General features: G+C 43.5%; 2 protein-coding genes across 5 annotated transcripts in view; both read right to left on the bottom strand.

The window, feature by feature from the left end:
* LOC121585020 (methylcytosine dioxygenase tet3-A-like) overlaps positions 1 to 10,866 on the bottom strand; it is a 52,642-nt gene extending 41,776 nt beyond the window's left edge. For both annotated transcript variants that reach the window (XM_041901336.2, XM_045225756.1), the window contains exons 1-2: positions 9,971 to 10,866; positions 6,945 to 7,706 (exon numbers count right to left, since the gene is read on the bottom strand). In XM_041901336.2, the coding sequence (XP_041757270.2) occupies positions 6,945 to 7,334 (390 nt within the window). In that variant the 5' untranslated portion in view covers positions 7,335 to 7,706; positions 9,971 to 10,866. The remainder of the gene's footprint in view (positions 1 to 6,944; positions 7,707 to 9,970) is intronic.
* A 99-nt stretch (positions 10,867 to 10,965) lies between these two features.
* Positions 10,966 to 24,985, bottom strand: LOC121585021 (AP-3 complex subunit mu-2). 3 transcript variants are annotated; one of them, XM_041901337.1, is made up of 10 exons: positions 24,856 to 24,985; positions 24,056 to 24,333; positions 23,635 to 23,806; positions 23,209 to 23,346; positions 22,982 to 23,067; positions 16,405 to 16,538; positions 14,132 to 14,155; positions 13,437 to 13,644; positions 13,102 to 13,246; positions 10,966 to 12,405 (listed from the first exon to the last, which is right to left on the bottom strand). In XM_041901337.1, the coding sequence occupies exons 2-10, from the start codon at positions 24,326 to 24,328 to the stop codon at positions 12,305 to 12,307; spliced, it is 1,281 nt and encodes a 426-aa protein (XP_041757271.1). In that variant the 5' UTR covers positions 24,329 to 24,333; positions 24,856 to 24,985; the 3' UTR covers positions 10,966 to 12,304. The 3 variants fall into 3 exon arrangements, with proteins under 3 accessions (XP_041757271.1, XP_041757272.1, XP_041757273.1); XM_041901338.2 differs by lacking the exon at positions 24,856 to 24,985 and adding an exon at positions 24,619 to 24,726; XM_041901339.1 differs by lacking the exon at positions 14,132 to 14,155 and having other exon boundaries at positions 24,856 to 24,984.
* Positions 24,986 to 25,661: the final 676 nt, after the last annotated feature.

Genomic DNA, 25,661 nt, shown 5'->3' with positions numbered 1-25,661 from the left:
TGTCCTCTCCTCTCCTCCCCTCTCCTCCTCTCTTCCTGTCCTCTCCTGTCCTCTCCTGTGGTGTCCTCTTCTCCCCTCCCATCCTCTTCTCCTCTCCTCTCCTGTCCTCTCCTCTCCTCCTCTCTTCCTGTCCTGTCCTCTCCTATCCTCTCATCTCCTCTTGTCCTCTTCTCCTGTCCTCTTCTCTCCTCCTGTCCTCTTCTCTTCTCCTCTCCTCTCCTCTCCTCTCCTCTCCTCTCCTCTCCTCTCCTCTCCTCTCCTCTCCCCTCCTCTCTTCTCCACTCTCCTCTCCTCTCCTCTCCTCTCCTCTCTCTTCCCCCCCCCTCCCTCCTTCTCTCCTCCTCTCCTCTCCTCTCCTCTCCTCTCCTCTCCTCTCCTCTCCTGTGACAATGCCTCTGGTCTCTAGTACCTCCAGTTAATCCCTAATAACACCCACTCCTCTCCCTATGCAACAACACACACACAGAGGCACACACACAGAGGCACACATGCACACACACACACTCACGCTGACCGTCACCCGTCTCCATGGGAGACTACAGAGGACTAAGAGAAGTGTGATCGCTCCTGTCAGATGTATTCACACTGCTCACAGTTTATTGTATTAGGCCTAGTTTACAGTCAGATATGAGATCAAAACCTGCCACATGGTTACTGTAGGAAACTTTCTTCTAAATGACCTACCTGGCTTATTTAGCCTACAGGCTAAATAAAAGAGGCAGTAGACGTATAAACACCATATACATCTTTAAAGATAGAGTAATGTACATAGGCTATACTAGTGTTGTGTGGCCATCCTTCCAAATGATAAGCCTGGTCTTCCGTGACTGAGGCAATAGAGGTGTAAACACCATGAGATGTGTTGCCAGCCCTCTTGTCTGTAGAGTAGAATAATGGATGGAGATGATGGGATGTGGTTGCCAAGGTGATGGGGACACAGCTGGTGCACCCACACAGGGGTCAGAGAAGACAGAAGAGGAGAGGGGGATGGGAGGAGAGGAGGGGAGGAGGGGAGGAGAGGGAGTTGTTTGACCTCTGCTCAATACAGTACACCTAAAGAGCACAGCTACAGCTTCCTCTCTCTGTCCATCCTACTCACTGCTGGCTAACCATTACAATCTTACACTGTAAATATACACTGAACAAAAATATAAACGCATTATGTAAAGTGTTGGTCCCATGTTTTATGAGCTGAAATAAAAGATCTCATAAATTGTCCATGTACACAAAAAGCTTATTTTTCTAAAATGGACCTCCACATCTGGACCTCCACATCTGGACCTCCCCATCTGGCTTCTTCACCTGCAGGATCGTCTCAGGGAAGCTCATCTGCATGCTCGTCATCCTCATCAGGATCTTGACCTGACTGCAGTTTCAACAAAGTTGAAACCGGGCAGATGGCAGAGAGCGTGTATGGCTTCATGTGGGCGAGCGGTTTGCTGGTGGGGTTATGGTATGGGCAGGCATAAGCTACGGACAACGAACACAATTGCATTTTATCAATGGCAATTTAAATGCACAGAGATACCGTGATGAGATCCTGAGGTCCATTGTCGTTCCATTCATCCGCCGCCATCACCTCATGTTTCAGCATGATGATGCACTGCCCCATGTCGCAAGGATCTATACACAATTCCTGGAGGCTGAAAATGTCCCAGTTCTTCCATGGCATGCATACTCACCAGACATGTCACCCATTGAGCATGTTTGGGATGCTCTGGATCGACGTGTATGACAGCGCGTTCCACTTCTCGCCAATATCCAGCAACTTCGCACAGCCATTGATGAGTAGTGGGACAACATTCCACAGGCCACAATCAACAGCCTGATCAACTCTATGCGAAGGAGATGTCTCGTGCTGCATGAGGCAAATGGTAGTCACACCAGATACGGACTGGTTTTCTGATCCACGCCCCTACCTTTTTTTAAGGTATCTATGACCAACAGATGCATATCTGTATTCCCAGTCATGTGAAATCAATAGATGAGGGCCTAATGAATTTATTTCAATTGACTGATATCTTTATATGAACTGTAACTCCGTAAAGTCTTTGAAATTGTTGCATGTTGCGTTAATATGTTTTTTCAGTGTAGTTTGTGTTATAGCATGGCCTTATAGTCTAATGCTTAAACACACATATGTACACAAACACACATGTACACAAACAAACAAGTACACAAACACACATGTACACAAACACACATGTACACAAACGTACACAAACACACATGTACACATACATGTACATACATACAATCACCCACCGCCCACACACTCTCTCCCTGTGAGGGGATTCTCAGGTTCAGACAGACAAGACATTATTAGTCACATACAGTGAGGGAAAAAAGTATTTTGTATGTTTGCCCACTGACAAAGAAATGATCAGTCTATAATTTTAATGGTAGGTTTATTTGAACAGTGAGAGACAGAGTAACAACAACAAAATCTTTCTGATTGAGAGGGGGTCAAATACTTATTTCCCTCATTAAAATGCAAATCAATTTATAACATTTTTGACATGCGTTTTTCTGGATTTTGTTGTTGTTATTCTGTCTCTCACTGTTCAAATAAACCTACCATTAAAATTATAGACTGATCATTTCTTTGTCAGTGGGCAAACGTACAAAATCAGCAGAGGATCAAATACTTTTTTCCCTCACTGTATATATACAGTTTATCTTTTTGTCTAACTTTGAACTAGACCTACAAAGCTAAAAAAGACAGCTACAGTAACATACAGAAATAGACAGCTACATATCAGTGTTACTATTACTATGGTTCAGACCCTAGCTACTGAACAGCAGGTTAAATAGAGGAAGAGTTCCCCTAGAGTTCACTGGTGTAATCTATGGTGGCCATAAACATTCTAATTCTAACAACAATGGGACTGAGTGAGAACCTCTGGAATAGACATGCACCATACAATTAGGGTCATATATCCAATCCATAAACACTAGCTGGGCTGCTTCTCTATTCCTCTCTGAGACAGATAGAAGATGTCATCATGAGTGTCATGTTAGATATAGCTGGACATGTCTACAATGTTAGGCTATACAAATGGTATAGTCCCTGAATATACAGTGGGGGAAAAAAGTATTTAGTCAGCCACCAATTGTGCAAGTTCTCCCACTTAAAAAGATGAGAGAGGCCTGTAATTTTCATCATAGGTACACGTCAACTATGACAGACAAATTGAGAATTTTTTTTCCAGAAAATCACATTGTAGGATTTTTAATGAATTTATTAGCAAATTATGGTGGAAAATAAGTATTTGGTCACCTACAAACAAGCAAGATTTCTGGCTCTCACAGACCTGTAACTTCTTCTTTAAGAGGCTCCTCTGTCCTCCACTCGTTACCTGTATTAATGGCACCTGTTTGAACTTGTTATCAGTATAAAAGACACCTATCCACAACCTCAAACAGTCACACTCCAAACTCCACTATGGCCAAGACCAAAGAGCTGTCAAAGGACACCAGAAACAAAATTGTAGACCTGCACCAGGCTGGGAAGACTGAATCTGCAACTGGTAAGCAGCTTGGTTTGAAGAAATCAACTGTGGGAGCAATTATTAGGAAATGGAAGACATACAAGACCACTGATAATCTCCCTCGATCTGGGGCTCCACGCAAGATCTCACCCCGTGGGGTCAAAATGATCACAAGAACGGTGAGCAAAAATCCCAGAACCACACGGGGGGACCTAGTGAATGACCTGCAGAGAGCTGGGACCAAAGTAACAAAGCCTACCATCAGTAACACACTACGCCGCCAGGGACTCAAATCCTGCAGTGCCAGACGTGTCCCCCTGCTTAAGACAGTACATGTCCAGGCCCGTCTGAAGTTTGCTAGAGTGCATTTGGATGATCCAGAAGAGGATTGGGAGAATGTCATATGGTCAGATGAAACCAAAATAGAACTTTTTGGTAAAAACTCAACTTGTCGTGTTTGGAGGACAAAGAATGCTGAGTTGCATCCAAAGAACACCATACCTACTGTGAAGCATGGGGTGGAAACATCATGCTTTGGGGCTGTTTTTCTGCAAAGGGACCAGGACGACTGATCCGTGTAAAGGAAAGAATGGATGGGGCCATGTATCGTGAGATTTTGAGTGAAAATCTCCTTCCATCAGCAAGGGCATTGAAGATGAAACGTGGCTGGGTCTTTCAGCATGACAATGATCCCAAACACACCGCCCGGGCAACGAAGGAGTGGCTTCGTAAGAAGCATTTCAAGGTCCTGGAGTGGCCTAGCCAGTCTCCAGATCTCAACCCCATAGAAAATCTTTGGAGGGAGTTGAAAGTCTGTGTTGCCCAGCGACAGCCCCAAAACATCACTGCTCTAGAGGAGAGCTGCATGGAGGAATGGGCCAAAATACCAGCAACAGTGTGTGAAAACCATGTGAAGACTTACAGAAAACGTTTGACCTGTGTCATTGCCAACAAAGGGTATATAACAAAGGATTGAGAAACTTTTGTTATTGACCAAATACTTATTTTCCACCATAATTTGCAAATAAATTCATTAAAAATCCTACAATGTGATTTTCTGGAGATAAAATTTCTCATTTTGTCTGTCATAGTTGACGTGTACCTATGATGAAGATTACAGGCCTCTCTCATCTTTTCAAGTGGGAGAACTTGCACAATTGGTGGCTGACTAAATACTTTTTTCCCCCACTGTACAGTTACTGTAAGTGAAAGCAAGACAGTAAGTTAGGATAAATCCATAAACGTAAGTTATTCCCACTCAGGACTACTGAAATGTCTGGGTTACAACTCCTCTCCAAGAACTTCATCTTCAACTATGACCACATGTGAGGTCTAGGTAACCAATCACAGACTGGGACAGTGAGTGTCTGAAAACAAAGGGGACAGAGTGACAGAGCAGGGGAGGGCAGTCCAGAAGGGCAGCCAAGATTTCCTGTGATTGACTGAACCTGTTCCCCCCTCCTCAGACCTTTCCCTCTGTCTCCAAGGCTACAGGCCACCATGTCCTAACTGTCATCCATGTCCCTGTCTACAGGGTCACCCCCCCATCCTAAAACACACACAGAGAGGGAAAAAGGCCTTGCCTAGTCAGTTCACAGAGTTATTCCTGAGCCCTCCTCCCTTCCTCCTCACTGCTGACTATTTATTTACATTCTTCCTGTCCTCCTACCTCCCTCCTCCCTCCGTGGCCCTGGACCTAAGGTCAACCCCCACCCTCCCTCCCCTACTCCCGTCGTGGCCCTGGCCCTAAGGTCAACCCCCACCCTGAGTGTCAGTGCGGGGCCTCAGGGGTCAGGGGAGAAAACGCAGAGGGCGCTGGAAGGAATTCTACACTACTGCTGTTTGTTGAATGGAAGGAGGAACCAAACACGACACTCATCTCAATTATTCCACAAACAGAGCTAATGGAGACAGTTATGATGGTTGCTTACGTTGGCATAAAACCTCAGTTCTTGGTCAAACCAAAATGGAATGTATTGAGCTTTCTAGAAGTCAAATCTTCTGCAATTTTTTATACCCACACATGCACATTGCGCACATGAACGCATATACACACACACACACTTCAGTGGATATCTCACCTGTTTCCATTACCTTTAATGGAAAACCGCTGGTCAAACAGGCTGGAAATCTGCTGAGAAAGAATTACCCTAGCTGATTTACAATGTCTGTCTGGGACAAGGACTGGTCTTCTAGTTGCTCAACAACTTTGTCTGAGTCCATTCAGACATGCTATTTGGAGCACACTAAAGGCTTCCGCATACTTCGGTTCGGCTGGTGCCTAGCCGAAATCGGCTAGGCGAACCGAACAAGTGTGCTCGCATACTCCCTTAAAAGACCTTCGCTTGAAAAACAAGAAAAAAACGGCAAAAGTACTGTTTGTCCATCTTGAGACAGCGTAGCCAAAATAGTCAGAATTAATCTAAGATAACTCAAGAAATCTGTCATTAATTTTGACATTTTTTTGCTGAGATCTTAGTCACACAATTTTACATCTAACTAAGATGTTTGGTACAGTATTTCTCAAGTGAAAAAATCTGCATGAAAACGAGTCGGCTATCGTTGAATGACAACAAACACTTAATTGAAGAATCCCTACTGTTGAACAATGACCGACGAAAGGGCGTCCAACTTCGGCTTCCAACTTCGGCTTGCCTCGAGAAAAAAATGTGCACGAACAGCTGAAAAAACCCTTGCCGAAGACCAAAACAAACAAAATGTCATAATATATGCACAAACTGTTCCGAACTGTTTCGGATGGGAAGCATGCAGACGCCTTCAGAGGTCCCTATCTCCGCCATTGTTTTGCACTAAACAATGACAATGGTAAGCTGTTCCTAGGTCAACTTTAAGGTATAGGCAAGATGAGGTACAGTATACTGTATGTGTCATTTGGGTGGACTATTCCTTTAACCAGGCCTTGGGTGATGCATTTCCAGACCTGACAACTAAAGAATGTCCAAGGGGATCCAGACAGGGGCATTAACGTCAGGTTGTCATGAATTAGGTGGTCTGATGAAAACCTTCTAAGACAGCCAGCTACATGGACTTTAAAATCTGTATTTGTAAAACTCAAAAAGAAAAGTTAGCTGTTTTTAAATTAATGTGATTAATCAGTTATGGAACCCAAATACAATCCTCCTCTGCTGTGGTATGTCCACATATGGCCATTATCTGTAAACAAAACTAAACCTATAAACCCTTTAATGTTTAAACTGTTAAATGGATATGGGTCATGACATTTACATTTTAGGGTCCTATATCTTAGAGAGACATTTTCTAGTAAAAATGTTGAACTTCAATTTCCCTCAATCAGCTCTAACCAGTCTAACACTGACCTAGGTGAAATAGCCACTGGGAATCAGTCTCACACTGACCTAGGAGAAATAGGCACTGGGACTATATCATGAAAATGTGCGTTAGTTAGAAGTTTGGTCAGTCATTTCCACTCACCTCCCAGTCCTTCTGTCCCTTCTTCTTCAGCTGGTCACATTTACGCAGCTTACAGATCTGCTTCCCAATCTTACGGTTCATACAGTTGCTGCAGGTGCCACAGTTCTCCTTCTGCATACAGGGGGCACACACGCCACACCGCCTCCTCTTCTTACCCTGTGGGGCCGCGTGGGGCACTCCATGGGCGGGGGGCCCAAGGGAGAAGAGACCGCCCTGCTGGTGCTCAGTCTGGATATACTCGGAGTGAGGGGAGAGGCGCACCCCTGGGCCCTCCATGGCTACCCTCGGGCCACGCAGAAAGATCTGGGTCCCGGTCTCGTCACTGTCCATGGAGAATTCATAGATGTCCTGGAAGGGTGGGGGGCCAGGCCCTCCCTTGGCCCTGTGCATGCTGACAGACAGTCCAGTCTAAAGCCTAGCTGCAGTCCTGGTAGCAATGTGAGGGATAAAAACAGAACAGCAGCAACACAGAGTAGTGTAGTCTAATGGGAGTTCTGGAGTTGGGAAGGTAGTTGTTGTAAGAGCTGAGAAGAGCTGAGAAGGGCTGAGGCGTACGTTACTTCTAGATGCTAGTCTAGTCCATCCTGTCCTGTCAGTCTCCTGGTTGGCCTGCTGGATGAGATTGGTTGTTGGCGATACGGCATCTTTCCCAGCTACCCAGAGGGACAGATAGGGGTCAGCCATAACCACAGCAGGGGAGGAGGTGTGAGAGGAGACATGGTCTGGTCTCGCCTGTCCAGCAGTTGCCTACCTGGTAGCTGTCTGAAAGTGGGAATAGACAGCATGGAGAGAAATATGGAAGAGAGAACAGTTACTTACAATGGACAATAGCAATGTGTGTGTTCCATGTAGGCCAATAAACTGAGAAAATATGAGAATACAAAATTCACCTGTCATTTTCCCCCACACAAATCTATCAATTACTGCTTTACTGGGAAATACATAAATCACACATCATGACAGTTATTAGTAGTCTAGACCTGTCATTAGAAATGGCTGGGTCTGGGGATGCCAGTCTATTTTTATGTTGGCTGACACTCTTTCACAGGCAGATTAAATGCACATGGGTCGATATGGGCCTATTGCGAGTTCTATAATGGCGATCCCTCCCCACGAGGAGGGGGCTTTGTTTGTCCTCTATGAATGAGAAAGGGGGTTTCGTTGATGCCCGCGACGGAGTTCTTTGTTCCGTAGTCAGACTCATTAAACTGAAATGTTTTAACTGTGCGGATAAACCCGCTGTAGCCAAATTGTTTCTCCATGGCAGTAGGCCTACGCTGATGTTGAATCACACTCATGTTGAATCACTGCTGTAGCATCTCGTTTCATATTGTCCAGATACAAAGATACACTCAGAAATGTATCATTACACTTTCTAATTGAATGTGCTCTGACGAATTATTATTAGGCCGACTAATATATATCGTCAACGTGTCTGAAATTCGAAAGACATGAAGAAGATGCTTTTCCGTTGTGCAAATCCGCAGATGAGGTGAAGTCTTTTCTCGCGCAATAGAGAACCCACTAGTTTATTTCTTACTTTAGTTTAGCAATATTATCAATCGTCCCAAACATTGTTACAAAGTCGTTATTATTACAACATTAGTCACAACCACTATTCAGACGGATCAGTGTCCGAAATTGCCATTACTAGACCTTGGGACTATCTGTATTTTTATAAAAAAAAATGAGTTATTGGCATTGCCTTGTTTGGTTCAATGTTCTCTACCTGTATAGTACTTTAAATAACCCAATTCATGTTGTTAAATTCAAAAGAATACAAGATCAAAATTGCTGACACCATTCAAACCATTCGGGAATGTAAAGCCAATTATGTCAGAATCATCGTTTTGCAAAATGAACCTTATAACGTTAGTCCCAAGCTCTCTGATACAAACCAACCACATGAACATTGACTTCATTCAGTAGGCATGATAGAGACCTAAAAATCTGCATATTGGGTGTCAATCTTCTACATCCAAGCCTAGGCTACATCAACCCTTATTGTTGTCCAAATAAATAAATAAATACATCTACAACCTTTTTAGTAGGCCTATGCATCATCAACCCAAATATATAGATGTCCAATGAAGTGCCTATGGACAGGTGTGAACAACAGGTATATTAGGACAATATAGGATAAGCCTATATAGGCCTGTGTAACCATGCATACTGAGCGTAAATAAAGGGTGAATTGTGCAATATTTTAGTTTATTTTTGTCTTGTTTGGTTGTGTGCAAAAACCTATACACAACAAAACAGAATGATGCTGGAATGGAAAAATCGTTAGGAAAAAGCCTAAATATAGGCTATCCAATGCCACCTGTTCGCAAATGTAGGTCTAGCCACAAAATTAGACAGTATTTGGCAACCGGAATTAATTAGGCAACTTTCCTGTGAAAGTATTGTGCAGAATCAGATACAATGGAACGTTGCCACAATGCAACACGCGCTCCACTACCCTACTTCCCAAATAAGCACATGGCTTATTCAGCAATTTATACCGGTTGCTTTAACTGGAGGCAAACGCAAGCGCTGCACAAGACTGTTACACAATCCGTTATTATAAACAATGATGGTTATAACTCATGTATTAAACACTTTTTCTATAGTTTATTGAAGTGTCAGTGAAAGGTGTTGGAGAGGAAAAAACATAAAATAAAGACTTTTAAAACATCACCCCAGGTAGCTAATAGACAAGAACAATGATTGAAGGATGAAAGTGAGAAAAACATAAGATAAAACAATACACAATTAGATGGGATCATCACATTTACATAAACCTTATCTGTCAAACAGAACACATAAATCTGTTAAGGCATGTGTGAAGTAACACAACTAATTATGGAGTTTATCAGTGGCCCCAATGTGTATTTGACTAATTGCTTTACTGGTGAGATACTACTCACTTTCACTAGGTGGAATACACATCCATATTTATTTTGACAACAAGCTGTTAGGCTATTGGAAAGGCTGATGGCCATCGAAATGAAATAGAGAAATATCTCAAGAGATGGGATACATACCACGTTTGACGGGTGGGTCTTTAAATGCCTCGATTTTTCACCTTAGATAAAGTTTTAAAAAACAACAAAAAAACAGCATAAACTCCCTCTTCAAAGGCTTAGCTCTAGATATTATTATTGAAAAGTTATTCGAAGGTGAATGATAATAATGAGAAAGGTTGTACAAAAAATTGCAATGGAAAAGTAACATCAAAAGCAACTCAACTCCCAGAATAAAAACAAAATGTAGCCAATAAACTTTCAGAGAAAATGCGCGACTGTCTTAAAACTTATTTGACACAGTTTTTCACTTAGTGACTCGTTGAAGGTCCGAGGTCTGGTTAGAGTTAAAAGACGAAGAGGAGAAGGAAGAAAAGGAGAGCAGAAACGTTGTGGAGGTTAAAGTGATCAGCAAATTACGGAATGGAGTTCGATACAAACAGTGGAACGACAGGGTTAACTCTTCTCCCCATGACGTCATTCTCATCTCAGATAGGACACATTTTTTACGTTTTACACAAACCCTCAATAAAATTTAAACATGAAATGACATCAATTATAAATCATGGGATTACTTTTCAGATGCTAAGAAAACAAATATGAGATGGTCTATGTCCTAATTATGATTGGTTTTTGCCATGATGGCATTTTCCACAGCCTAGTCCATAATAGTAATTGGTGTGGGCTATTTGTCTAAACGTTAAGTTTGGAATATCTCTCAAAGATATAATAATTTGAGAGTAATGTTCATTGTAGCCTACCTATGATGTGGGGTAGAAAATAACCACACCCCACAACATTTGTTCATCATTTAGTTCATCAAACCAAAAACATCAAACCTCCCATACATCTTCATAAATGGGCTCTTATAATACTCAATGTGTTTGTTGTTACAGACATGTAGAAAAATGTGGTTCTTTAAGTTGGTAACAGCCAGATCTACACTGACTACATTGTAGTAGTTACAAAGTATCCACTAACTGAGAGGACAAAAATGGACTGGATAATTCAGGGTATATCATATAAATTCTTAAATCTTTAATATCATACCATTGTAAAACTCAGTTTGAATTCATTTGACAGACACACAAAAGCTGTAAACACAAACGCAAACCTTTAACATTCTTGATAGGGTAACCCATCGTTACCATCAAACTGTAGTATGTCAGTCAGTATAGAGAACATACCTACAAAGAGGAAAGCCAGCCAGGCCACTGTGTGTCACAGCTTCAATAACATAATAAAGGGCCAGCATGTTTCATCTTATTGGTCTTTATGGTGGTCTTAAATACAAGCCTCTGTAGAATTCACTATAGAGTAAAAAATATAAATCTGTGCTGCATTATTTAATAGGGATATACAGTATAAGATTTGGTGCTTGGATCAGGATTCAGTCGCTGATCAATCATTGGTCAATAAATAATAATTAAAAAGTAATCAGGAGGGATTAAGGTGGATAAAACTTCAGGTAAGCCACAGCAAGGTGCTCAACATGACACCTTATATGATAGAAAGAGAGAAAAGCAGTAACATACTACAACCATTAGATTTGATTTGGAAGGACATGGTTATACATACAGTACTAACTGTTGATAGAACAATGAGTATGGTAGTGCATGATTCAGGGGAAGGGATTTCATGTCACATTCTCAAACTCCAGTGTGTTGACTTCAGTGTTGATGACAGACAAGGCAGACAGACAAATAAATAAATATGGTTCAGAGGACTTAGAAGAAAATTTAAGGAAACGGGGAGTTTTGGAATAAGTGAAGGGAGAAAATACCAAGGGGACAGAGGGATAACATAAGGAATGTAATATAAGTAGCGCCAGGAGCTTTTCCTGGTCATGTGACCTGACCAGAAGAAACTCTGGGCTGTTGATTATAAGGAATCGATGGAAGCATGAGAAGAGAGGTTCTAGCAGTAGACAGTAGTAACACATCTGAGGGAAGCACACAAACCGTTTTGCCTGCCATTCTCACTCACAAGAGGAACTCAAAGGACAGCAAAGAGCTTGGAAAGAGAACCAGAAATGACATACAACACAGATACCCATTCTACGCCTACTACAAGAGCTGTAGCTACATTGAGACTGGTGGCCACTTAAATAACACATTTGACTGTGCAAACAACTCCATTAAAGAGGCTTTTGTGTGTCGTGTCACATTCTGTAGTAGTTCAGTTAGACAGCAGAGCCCACAGTTTGTGTGGATAAATCCTGAAATGCATTTACACAGGGAATGTACCATAGCCACCCCCTTCCCTATATTTATTCCCCCCCCCCCCGAAACCTCCTCCTCTCCGTTGTACAGTAGTGGTTGTGGTGCAGAGGCCAGAGAGTGGCGAGCCCAGCCTCTATGTCCGGACCTGGAATTTGCCAGCTTTGGTCATGTACTTGATGCCTTTGAATGGTTTGTACTTCTCCCCGTACATATCCAACCGATTCACCTTCAGTCCTGGAGAAGAACAAGTAAAATCATATAAAAAATTGATTTGGCCACTGCAAGGGAAATAACCTACATGTATATCCCTTTTGGAAACAGATGCAAACCTCTGAGGATCATATAGATTAAATAGAGATTAAGTATCTTGTTTCCATCTAATGGTAAAAGCTGTCACTGTGAATGAGCTGTGTGGATGTCATGTGACTGTCTGCTGAGAATGCTGTGTAATATGGAGTTAGTAGATAGAAGATTAATAAAGATCTGATCTAGGGTTAGATATTTCTTTATTCCCTAAAATGATTACGGTTAAGAATATGGGTAAAGTAAACTGATACTAAATCAGCTGCTAAGTGGCAACTTCTACTCTAGAGTGTAATAACCAATTATGATAAGGTGTCTGTATAATACTAATAATAATAATTTTTGGGGGTGCTTATATTCGTCCTGTTAAACACAAGTGTGTAATGGAAATGTTTTATTTGCATATCCCAACTCCCCCTGAGACTCCTGCGGGGAGTGGGGTCATGGTCAGAGTCACCATTGTACAGCCCCCCTGGAACAATTAGGATTAAGGGCCTTGCTCAAGCGCACAGCGACAGATATTTTACCTTGTCGGCTCCGGTATTCGAACCAGCGACCTTTCGGTTACTGGCCCAACACTAACCTCGAGGCTACCTGTCTGTGTGTGCGTGTGTGTGTGTGTTTTACCGGAGAGGGCCGACTGTTGGATCTTGAACTGGATGTTGATGGTAGGGTTCTCGTCTGGCTTGGAGGCCCCTGCCTGCAGGCTCATAGAGCCCTTCAGACTAGGCAGCTTCTGAGGGTTGATCTTACCCACGTCCCACGACAGGAGCTGCATAGGGACAACACAATATCCTCACACAGGGAGAAGGGTATTATTATGAATACACAGAGGTGGGTGGGGGGAGGAATCAACCATCCCACGGAATGTATGATTACATACCCTTCAGTTCACAGCATACACCACAAACTGGTCGGTTAAGTCCATCTCTGCACACACACTCCCTTTCCCACCACCTTACCTTAGTGACAGGGTCGAAGGTGTATGTCCCCTGGGTAGGGTTGAGGTTGGTGTTGAGGACTCCGCGGGGCAGCTGGCTGCTGACCAGAACAGCCTCTACTCCCTTCCCCATGGTCTGCTTGGGGCCCAGGGTCAGCTCAAAGCGGCCCTGAGAACTACCCTCCCTGAACGTGATGTTGTGCTTGACGTACACTGGGATGGCCACCAGACTGAGGGGCAGACACAGAATAACAGCTAGGACAGACACCGAGAGAAAAACATCACAGAGCACACTGAACACAAAGTGTGCGAGTGACTAGTACTGAATAAAACAAGTGAATCATTTTCTGCTCAGATGTCAGTTTGTTACATTGTTATTACAACTTTCAACATTTTAAACTTCTAACTAAAAATGTGGATATATAATGTAAATGTCAGGGCCATACTGGCGTTGGTGCCAAATATTGTTCCTGGGTTTTCCAAAGCAAAACCAGAAGGGATAATAATCCAATCTATAAACACGTACGGTACTGCACTATGTTCCTGACACTATACTACTTACATCTTAAGGCTTTGTCAAATGGATGTTTTGATAATAAAAACATCCATTCAATCATTCATGTAACATCCAACCAAACACAGGTCTTCATCTAGCTAACATTTTAAAACTAGTTTAGGTTTGAGCCACAACTACAATGTCAATTTACTTTGAAATACCTTGTTGACCTTAATGGGTGGAGACTAAAATTAAGACAATAACAAGAAAAAGTAAACATTAAAAAACTGGGAAGCAAGCAGAGGTGTGTGCATGTTATGCTAAAATTGTGGACACCCCTCCAAATTAGTGGAATCGGCTATTTCAGCCACACCCGTTGCTGACAGGTGTATAAAATCGAGCCCACAGCCATGCAATCTCCATAGACAAACATTGGCAGTAGAATGGCCCGTACTGAAGAGCTCAGTGACTTTCACCGTGGCACCGTCATAGGACGCCAACTTTCCAACAAGTCAGTTTGTCAAATTTCTGCACCGCTAGAGCTGTTCTGGTCAACTGTAAGTGTTGAGAAGTGGAAACGTCTAAGAGCAACAATGACTCAGCCGCGAAGTGGTAGGCCACACAAGCTCACAGAATGGGACCGCCGAGTACTGAAGCGCGTAAAAATCATCTGTCCTCGGCTGCAACACTCACTACCGAGATCCAAACTGCCTCTGGAAGCAACGTCAGCACAAGAACTGTTCACTCAGGTTCCCATGATCTAATATTAGGTTTTGGTTGAAGATCTGATAACATTCAGTATAAAACATATGCAAAAGTAGAGAAAATTAGAAAGGGGGCAAATACTTTTTCACAGTACTGTAACTTGACCAAGAGAAACTCAGGCCCCTAGTCATGACATACTGTATGTGTTCATCAATAGTTATATTTATTTACAGATTATTGGCAGCGGGCATTGGCTATGATATGTTTTTAAACTTTGCATTTTAGGGCAGACAGGCAAAAATGTACACTACATGGCCAAAAGTATGTGGACACTTGCTCGTGAAACATCTCATTCCAAAATCATGAGCATCAATATGGAGTTGGTCCCCCCTTTGCTGCTATAACAGCATCCACTCTACTGGGAAGGCTTTCCACTAGATGTTGGAACATTGCTGCAGGGACATGCTTCCATTCAGCCACAAGAGCATTAGTGAGGTCGGGCACTTATGTTGGGTGATTAGGCCTGGCTCGCAGTCGGCATTCCAATTCATCCCAAAGGTGTTCGATGGGGTTTAGGTCAGGGTTCTGTGCAGGCCAGTCAAGTTCTTCCACACCGATCTCGACAAACCATTTCTGTATGGACCTCGCTTTGTGCACGGGGGCATTGTCATGCTGAAACAGGAAAGGGCCTTCCCAAAAACGGTTGCCACAAAGTTGGAAGCACAGAATTGTCTAGAATGTCATTGTATGCTGTAGCGTTAAGATTTCCCTTAATTGGAACTAAGGGGCCTAGACTGAACCATGAAAAACAGCCCCAGACCATTATTCCTCCTCCACCAAACTTTACAGGAGGCACTATGCATTCGGGCAGGTAGCGTTCTCCTGGCATCCACCCAGAATCATCCATCGGACTGCCAGATGGTGAAGCGTGATTCATCACTCCAGAGAACGTGTTTCCACTGCTCCAATGGCGGCGAGCTTTACACCACTCCAGCTGATGCTTGGCATTGCGCACAGTGTTCTTAGACTTGTGTGCGGCTGCTCGGCCATGGAAATCCATTTCATGAAGCTCCTGATGAACAGTTTTTGTGCTTACATTGCTTCCAGAGGCAGTTTGGATCTTGGTAGTGAGTGCGCTGTATCAGAGAATTCTACAGAACAATGTCAGGCCATCCATCTGTGAGCTGAAGCTGACGCACAGCTGGGTCATGCAGCAAGACAATGATCCAAAACACACAATCAAGTCTACATGGAAATGGTTAAAAAGCAAAAAATTTGAAGTTTTGGACTGGCCTAGTCAAAGTCCAGAACTAATCCCAATTGAGATGTTGTGGCAGGACTTGAAACAAGCAGTTCATGCTTGAAAACCCACAAATGTCGCTGAGTTAAAGCAGGTCTGCATGCAAGAGTGGGCCAAAATTCCTCCACAGTGATGTGAGAGACTGATCAACTACTACAGGAAGCATTTGGTTGCAGTCATTGCAGCTAAAGGTGGTACAACCAGTTATTGAGTGTAAGGGTGCAATGACTTTTTCACACAGAGGAATTGGGTGTTGCATAACTTTGTTAATTAACTAAATTAAATAAGTATCATTTTTTTTGTTATTTGTAAAATCAGGTTCCCTTTATCTAATATTAGGTTTTGGTTGAAGTCAGTATAAAAAAAAAATGCAAAAATAGAGAAAATCATAAACAGGGAAAATACTTTTTCCAAGGCACTGTATGTGGTATAATACTGTAAAGCCTGAGAAAGCCGAGCAGAAGACTAGAAGAGAACAGAGCTACTGACTTCTGGGAGCTGACGTGGTAGGAGAGCAGCCGGAAGTTTCCGTCTGGGGGAATGAAGGAGAGGATCCTCTCCGCTTCCCAGCGCTTGAACCTCACACACGGGTGGAAGCTCACATCATCCAGCAGACGAGGGTTCTGGTGACAGGATCAAACAGGGGTATCAAGACAGAGAGAAAGAGAGTGGGATTGACAGAGAAACAAACAGGACCATTTTGACACAGTTATTCAATACAACACAGTTTAAAAACTGTTATCAAGACAGAGAAAGAGGAAGAAAAAGAAACGGACAGGAAATCTACAGTTATATAAAAGATCAAAAATATGAAAAATATGAGTATTTCATACGGAGAGGCAGAGAGTGATCGGTTATTTGCAGGGGACAGGAGTGGAGATAAATGATTGGATAGAGCGGATCCGGCCCGCATGGTAGCATCCACATTCATGTAGAAGTCCAAATAAATACGTAGGGGAGTGTGTGTGTGTATATATATATATATATATATATATATATATATATATATATATATATATATATATATATATATATATATATACATATACACACACACACATACATACATACACATACAGTACCAGTCAAAAGTTTGGACACACCTACTCATTCAAGGGTTTTTCTTTATTTTTACTATTTTCTACATTGTAAAAGTGTTAACCAAATCAAAATATATTTTATATTTGAGATTCTAAGTAGCCATCCTTTGCCTTGATGACAGCTTTGCACACTCTTGGCATTCTCTCAACCAGCTTCACTAGGAATGCTTTTCCAACAGTCTTGAAGGAGTTCCCACGTATGCTGAGCACCTGTTGGCTGCTTTTCCTTCACTCTGTGGTCCAACTCATCCCAAACAATCTCAATTGGGTTGAGGTCGGGTGATTGAGGAGGCCAGGTCATCTGATGCAACACTCCATCATTCTTGGTCAAATTACCATTGTTATGTTTGGAGGAAAAAGGGGGATGCTTGCAAGCTGAAGAACACCATCCCAACTATGAAGCACGGGGGTGGCAGCATCATGCTGTGGGGGTGCTTTGCTGCAGGAGGGACTGGTGCACTTCACAAAATAGATGGCATCATGAGGAAGGAAAATTATGTGGATATATTGAAGCAACATCTCAAGACATCAGTCAGGAAGTTAAAGCTTAGTCACAAATGGGTCTTCCAAATGGACAATGACCCCAAGCATACTTCCAAAGTTGTGGCAAAATGTCTTAAGGACAACAAAGTCAAGGTATTGGAGTGGCCATCACAAAGCCCTGACCTCAATCCTATTGAAAATGTGTGGGCAGAACTGAAAAAGCATGTGCGAGCAAGGAGGCCTACAAACCTGACTCCGTTACACCAGCTCTGTCAGGAGGATTGGGACAAAATTAACTTATTGTGGGAAGCTTGTGGAAGGCTACCCGAAACGTTGGACCCAAGTTAAACAATTTAAAGGCAATGCTACCAAATACTAATTGAGTGTATGTAAACTTCTGACCCACTGGGAATGTGATGAAAGAAATAAAAGCTGAAATAAATCATTTTCTCTACTATTATTCTGACATTTCACATTCTTAAAATAAAGTGGTGATCCTAACTGACCTAAGACAGGGAATTTTTACTAGGATTAAATGTCAGGAATTGTGAAAAACTGAGTTTAAATGTATTTGGCTAAGGTGTATGTAAACTTCCGACTTCAAATCAAATCAAATCAAATTTTATTGGTCACATGCGCCGAATACAACAGGTGCAGACATTACAGTGAAATGCTTACTTACAGCCCTTAACCAACAGTGCATTTATTTTAAACAAAAAAGTAAGAATAAAACAACAACAAAAAAGTGTTGAGAAAAAAAGAGCAGAAGTAAAAATAAAGTGACAGTAGGGAGGCTATATATACAATAGAATAAAGTGACAGTAGGGAGGCTATATATACAGGGGGGTACCGTTGCATAGTCAATGTGCGGGGGCACCGGCTAGTTGAGGTAGTTGAGGTAATATGTACATGTGGGTAGAGTTAAAGTGACTATGCATAAATACTTAACAGAGTAGCAGCAGCGTAAAAAGTATGGGGTGGGGGGCAGTGCAAATAGTCCGGGTAGCCATGATTAGCTGTTCAGGAGTCTTATGGCTTGGGGGTAGAAGCTGTTGAGAAGTCTTTTGGACCTAGACTTGGCACTCCGGTACCGCTTGCCGTGCGGTAGCAGAGAGAACAGTCTATGACTAGGGTGACTGGAGTCTTTGACAATTTTGAGGGCCTTCCTCTGACACCGCCTGGTATAGAGGTCCTGGATGGCAGGGAGCTTTGCCCCTGTGATGTACTGGGCCGTACGCACTACCCTCTGTAGTGCCTTGCGGTCAGAGGCCAAGCAGTTGCCATACCAGGCGGTGATGCAACCAGTCAGGATGCTCTCGATGGTGCAGCTGTAGAATTTTTTGAGGATCTGAGGACCCATGCCAAATCTTTTTAGTCTCCTGAGGGGGAATAGGCTTTGTCGTGCCCTCTTCACGACTGTCTTGGTGTGTTTGGACCATGATAGTTCGTTGGTGATGTGGACACCAAGGAACTTGAAGCTCTCAACCTGTTCCACTACAGCCCCGTCGATGAGAATGGGGGCGTGCTCAGTCCTCTTTTTTTTCCTGTAGTCCACAATCATCTCCTTTGTCTTGGTCACGTTGAGGGAGAGGTTGTTGTCCTGGCACCACACGGCCAGATCTCTGACCTCCTCCCTATAGGCTGTCTCATCGTTGTCGGTGATCAGGCCTACCACTGTTGTGTCGTCGGCAAACTTAATGATGGTGTTGGAGTCGTGCCTGGCCATGCAGTCATGGGTGAACAGAGAGTACAGGAGGGGACTGAGCACGCACCCCTGAGGGGCCCCCGTGTTGAGGATCAGTGTGGCAGATGTGTTGTTACCTACCCTTACCACCTGGGGGCGGCCCGTCAGGAAGTCCAGGATCCAGTTGCAGAGGGAGGTGTTTAGTCCCAGGATCCTTAGCTTAGTGATGAGCTTTGAGGGCACTATGGTGTTGAATGCTGAGCTGTAGTCAATGAATAGCATTCTCACGTAGGTGTTCCTCTTGTCCAGGTGGGAAAGGGCAGTGTGGAGTGCGATAGAGATTGCATCATCTGTGGATCTGTTGGGGCGGTATGCAAATTGGAGTGGGTCTAGGGTTTCTGGGATTATGCTGTTGATGTGAGCCATGACCAGTCTTTCAAAGCACTTCATGGCTACAGACGTCAGTGCCACGGGTCGGTAGTCATTTAGGCAGGTTATCTTAGAGTTCTTGGGCACGGGGACTATGGTGGTCTGCTTGAAACATGTTGGTATTACAGACTCAGTCAGGGACATGTTGAAAATGTCAGTGAAGACACTTGCCAGTTGGTCAGCACATGCTCGGAGTACACGTCCTGGTAATCCGTCTGGCCCTGCGGCCTTGTGAATGTTGACCTGCTTAAAAGTCTTACTCACATCGGCTACGGAGAGCGTGATCACATAGTCGTCCGGAACAGCTGGTGCTCTCATGCATGCTTCAGTGTTGCTTGCCTCGAAGCGAGCATAGAAGTGGTTTAGCTCGTCTGGTAGGCTTGTGTCACTGGGCAGCTCGCGGCTGTGCTTCCCTTTGTAGTCTGTAATAGTTTTCAAGCCCTGCCACATCCGACGAGCGTCAGAGCCAGTGTAGTATGATTCAATCTTAGACCTGTATTGACTCTTTGCCTGTTTGATGGTTCGTCGGAGGTCATAGCGGGATTTCTTATAAGCGTCCGGGTTAGAGTCCCGTTCCTTGAAAGCGGCAGCTCTACCCTTTAGCTCAGTGCGGATGTTTCCTGTAATCCATGGCTTCTGGTTGGGGTATGTACGTACGGTCACTGTGGGGGACGACATCATCGATGCACTTATTGATGAAGCCAGTGACTGATGTGGTGTACTCCTCAATGCTGTCTGAAGAATCCCGGAACATGTTCCAGTCTGTGCTAGCAAAACAGTCCTGTAGCTTAGCATCTGCGTCATCTGACCACTTTTTTATTAGCCGAATCACTGGTGCTTCCTGCTTCAGTTTTTGCTTATAAGCAGGAATCAGGAGGATAGAGTTATGGTCAGATTTGCCAAATGGAGGGCGAGGGAGAGCTTTGTATGCGTCTCTGTGTGTGGAGTAAAGGTGGTCTAGAGTTTTTTCACTGTATGTGTGTGTGTGTGTGTGTGTGTGTGTGTGTGTGTGTATGTATGTATGTATGTATGTGTGTGTGTGTGAACAAATCCAGAATAACGATGAGTGAGAAAGTTAGAGGCATAAATATCACACCCCAAAAAAAAATAACTCTAACCTCCGCTGTTATGGGTAATGGTAGGAGGTTTGCATGTTTTTGGGGCATGATACACTATATATATATATATACACAAAAGTATGTGGACACCCCTTCAAATGAATGAATTCGGCTATTTCAACCACACCTGTTGCTGACCGGTGTATAAAATCGAGCACACCGCCGTGCAATCTCCATAGCTAAACATTAGCAGTAGAATGGCCTTACTGAAGAGCTCAGTGACTTTCAACGTGGCACCGTCATATGATGCCACCTTTCCAACAAGTCAGTTCTTAAAATTACTGCCCCGCTAGAGCTGCCCCAGTCAACTGTGTGTGCTGTTATTGTGAAGTGGAAACGTCTAGGAGCAACAACAGCTCAGCTGCAAAGTGGTAGGCCACACAAACTCACAGAACAGGACCGCTGAGTGCTGAAGCGCGTAAAAATTGTCTATCCTCGGTTGCAATACTCACTACCGAGTTCCAAACTGCCTCTGGAAGCAACGCCAGCACAAGAACTGTTCGTCGGAAGCTTCATGAAATGAGTTTCCATGGCCGAGCAGCCTCACACAAGCCGAATATCACCATGCGCAATGCCAAGCGTCAGCTGGAGTGGTGTAAAGCTTGCCTCCATTGGACTCTGGAGAGTGGAAACGCGTTCTCTGGAGTGATGAATCACACTTCACCATCTGGCAGTCCGACAGACGATTCTGGGTTTGGCGGAAGTTAGAAGAACACTACCTGCCCCAATGCATAGTGCCAAATGTAAAGTTCAGTGGAAGAGGAATAATGGTCTGGGGCTGTTTTTCATGGTTCGGGCTAGGCCCCTTAGTTCCAGTGAAGGGAAATCTTTATGCTACAGCATACAATGGCATTCTAGACGATTCTGTGCTTCCAACTTTGTGGCAACAGTTTGGGGAAGGCCCTTTCCTGTTTCAGCATGACTTGCCCCCGTGCACAAAGCGAGGTCCATACAGAAATGGTTTGTTCGAGATCGGTGTGGAAGAATTTGACTGGCCTGCACAGAGCCCTGACCTCAACCCCATCGAATACCTTTGGGATTAATTGATACGCCGACTGCGAGCCAGGCCTAATCGCCCAACATCAGAGCCCGACCTCACTAATGCTCGTGGCTGAATGGAAGCATGTCCCCGCAGCAATGTTCCAACATCTAGTGGAAAGCTTTCCCAGAAGAGTAGAGGCTGTTATAGCAGCAAAGGGGGGACCAACTCTATATTAATGCCCATGATTTTGGAATGAGATGTTCGACAAGCATTTTGTCATGTAGTATATTTGTGCATCTGTAATTCCCACTCATCATTATTCATTCATAATTATTCGTAATCATGGTAGCATCCATATTAATGTAGAAGTGTTCAGAAAGATATTCTATTCTTATTTTACAATAAAAGTGATTACAAAATGACACAATACATTATTTACCACCCACTTCGGAGCCAGGCCCAGCCAATCAGAATGAGCGTTTCCCCACATAAGGGCTTTCTTACGGACAGAAATACTCCTCAGTTTCATCAGCTGTCTGGGTGGCTGGTCTCAGACAATCCCACAGGTGAAGAAGCCGGATGTGGAGGTCCTGGGCTGGCGTGGTTACACGTGGTCTGCGGTTGTGAGGCCGGTTGGACGTACTGACAAATTCTTTAAAACGACGTTGGAGGCAGCTTATGGTAGAGAAATGAACATTAAATTCTCTGGGAACAGCTCTGGTGGTCATTCCTGCAGTCAGCATGCCAATTGCACGCTCCCTCAAAACTTGAGACATCTGTGGCATTGTGTTGTGTGACAAAAGTGCACATTTTATTGTCCCCAGTACAAGGTCACCTGTATAATGATCATGCTGTTTAATCAACTTCTTGATATGTCACACCTGTCAGGTGGATGGATTATCTTGGCAAAATAAAAATTATCACTAACAGGGTTATAAACAAATTTGTTCACATTTGAGAGAAATAAGCTTTTTGTGAGTATGGACATTTTCGGGGATATTTTCTTTCAGCTCATGAAACATGGGATCAACACTTTACATGTTGCGTTTATATTTTTGTTCAGTACAGATAGAAAGTATGCAAAAATTATAATGGACCTATATTTTAAAATAACTGCAATTTTTCTGGGCCGTAATGCTTTTGCCAAAACAAATTGGCCCCCCAAAAAATATTTGCGTCCCTCCGCTGAATTTTGAAATCCCAATGTGGCCCTCGAGCCAAATTGATTGCCCACCCCTGGGCTAGAGAGAGAGAGAAAGAGAGGACTCACCATGAACGAGAGAGTGAGGTCAGGCATGCCTGTCAGTTTCACACAGGCGTCAATCACCCCTTGGATCTCTGCTGTGATAGTGGAGCCTAACAGTGTATGAGAGAAATAGAGAGAGATGGAGAAAGAGAACGAGTCAATCAGAATGTCAAGTTCTGTGATTCTGTTGTTTTTAATGAGTCAGGACAGATTTTAATGGAGACCATGATGGGGCAGTATGCATACTATACCTGATTTATCGATGATGGCATCAATCTCCTCCACTACATCAAAGTAGGCCTCGTTGTTGGTGTACTTCACTCCAGTGCGTCGCCATGGCACCACGGACAACTGTCCAGTAGGGAGCTGCTCCCCTACATTGGTGCTGCCTACAAACAGAACAGTCAAACATAATGAAAGACAAACAGGATGTATACATTCAGATAGTTGTGTACAGTGACAGGTGTCTAAATGCAAAGTTTAAAAACATATCATAGCCAATGCCCGCTGCCAATAATCTGTAAATAAATATAACTATTGATGAACATTTATATGTCATGACTAGGGGCCTGAGTTTCTTCTGGTCAAGTTGCCTGGTGTAGTACTAGGGTGTTGAGGTTGTTATGGTCAGGAAAAAGTGATGACATAGTGAGGCAGACTTCGTAATGTTCAGGTACCTGTGATGGTGTTGACCACTGTGCGCAGGATGGTGGGCGGCTTGATGAGCTCTTTGAGGATGTTGGACTCTGTGGCCAGGGGAAAACCATTGTCCAGCATCTCCTCTAGCAGCTCGTATACTACCACCACATTGTCCTTGATCGCTGCCTCCGTGCACACCCCAAAGTAGTCCTGACAACAGGGAGGAAGGGAGTTAGAGGCAAGGGAAGGAGGGATCAGTAGAGGGAATGGAGAGTGAGAAGATAAATGACTTACATCATTTAAAAAGTTACAACACTTGGTAACTTAACAATAAGACAATCAGTAACTCAAAGAAACAGATTTTTACATTGCAAGGTAGACCTAGTTGGTGGTGATGAACTGCCTGAACATGTGAAAGCAAATGGATGAAAAGTAAGTATACCAAGTCCAAGTACAAACCTGGAATGTATCAACCACCCTGTGTAAGAACTCAATGACAAAGAGTGGTGGCACTTCGCTCTGGATCACTGCCACAAAGTAAATGCTGTGCCTGAGCACACTGATTAGGTAGTGGTGGGGGGTCGGGATGACAGGGGGCACGTTCTCCGGCTCGCTAGCACGCTCTTGCGCCTCGAAAAAGTAGTCGCACACGGAGCGGCTCACAACGCTCTTCCAGTGCTTCTCCAGGAAAATGTCCCCCGAGGAGTTCACGAGGAACAGACTGTGGATCATTTTGGCTGGAGGGTGAAACAGAAAAATAACAAATATTTAGCTAGCGACTCTAAAACGGTTCTAGCTATACCATCCCATGCAGTTGGAATACAATATAATCTGAGTTACACAACGCTTGTGGTACTCTCAATATCTACATACATCTATGAGGAGTGACAATGTAACTTGTAAGGTGGAGAAAGGTATAGGACCGGTCACAGGCGACACCATTTCATTAAATATTCGGCTGTGCTATCAAGTTCCGCCGTGGGCGGCCGTACTATCGGTAGGTTACCTGCATGCACACAAACCTGTGTAATAAGATGACTATAGTTGATGGTAATATATGGTATTTTACTGGAAGATAGGCCTGCCTCTGTTTACGACCTTACAACATCCGTACATCAGACCCCCCTCCTCACGGTTGTCTTGTGACAGCAGGCGAGCACCGTCATACAGCGATGATGAATACCGAAAACGGAATTATTCATGGTTTGCGCTCAATATTTTAGTGCTATTCCTTACATTTATAACCTCTAATTACTTACCGGTGTTTTCGTCTCGCCTTCGCCTTTTTTCAATGAAAGATTAGAGAAGGCCGTCCCTTATTCTCCGTTAGCTGGCTGAATGACGAGAAATCTGACACCATGCAGGACCAATCGGAGACGGAAAAAAAGCAAGAATGCCCTCGTCTTCCAAATAGTGATTGGTCCATAGCGCGGATGTTCGTGCCTGTCAGTACCACTCGGAACTCAATTGTAATTGGACAGCGCCCAGTAAACACAGGCTGAACATGCACCTTGATTGGCTCAACCGCACGGTCGTGTCTGACATTTTGTGTCAAGACATCGTCCACGGATCGTATCAGATTTCATCTTGTGGATACATTTTGTGGAGACAGTCTATGCATTGGAAATAGAATGGTAAACCATTTACCTAGTTACATTGAAACCACCATGTATCAAATCTAGCAAACCCATAGCCCCTGGGAGGGGTAATATATATATATATATATTTTTTTTTAAAGTGTAGGCTATTTGAATATACATGTATATATAATTTACATAATTTGCCAATAATATGGCAGAGATAAATAGGCCTAGTGTTAAATCAGAATATAATTGGTCCCTTTGATAGTATTTCTATATGAGTCTGTAAATATGATAAATTGGATAATGGACTCACGCTCATATTGAAGATGTAGCAGGTATGTTATCAAGTAGATAGCTGTTTATGGGGGTGATTGCCAATTTTCTTCAAATGGATCCCTTAAATGGAAGCCAAATATGTATTTGCAATCAGTCTGACCTTCTGCCGTCATGGACTGGCTTCTGATCCACTCTTCTGTGCACTG

This window comes from Coregonus clupeaformis, chromosome 16, assembly GCF_020615455.1.
Source record: "Coregonus clupeaformis isolate EN_2021a chromosome 16, ASM2061545v1, whole genome shotgun sequence".
Lineage (NCBI taxonomy): Eukaryota > Metazoa > Chordata > Actinopteri > Salmoniformes > Salmonidae > Coregonus > Coregonus clupeaformis.
This window is presented reverse-complemented; position numbering and strand designations above follow the sequence as displayed.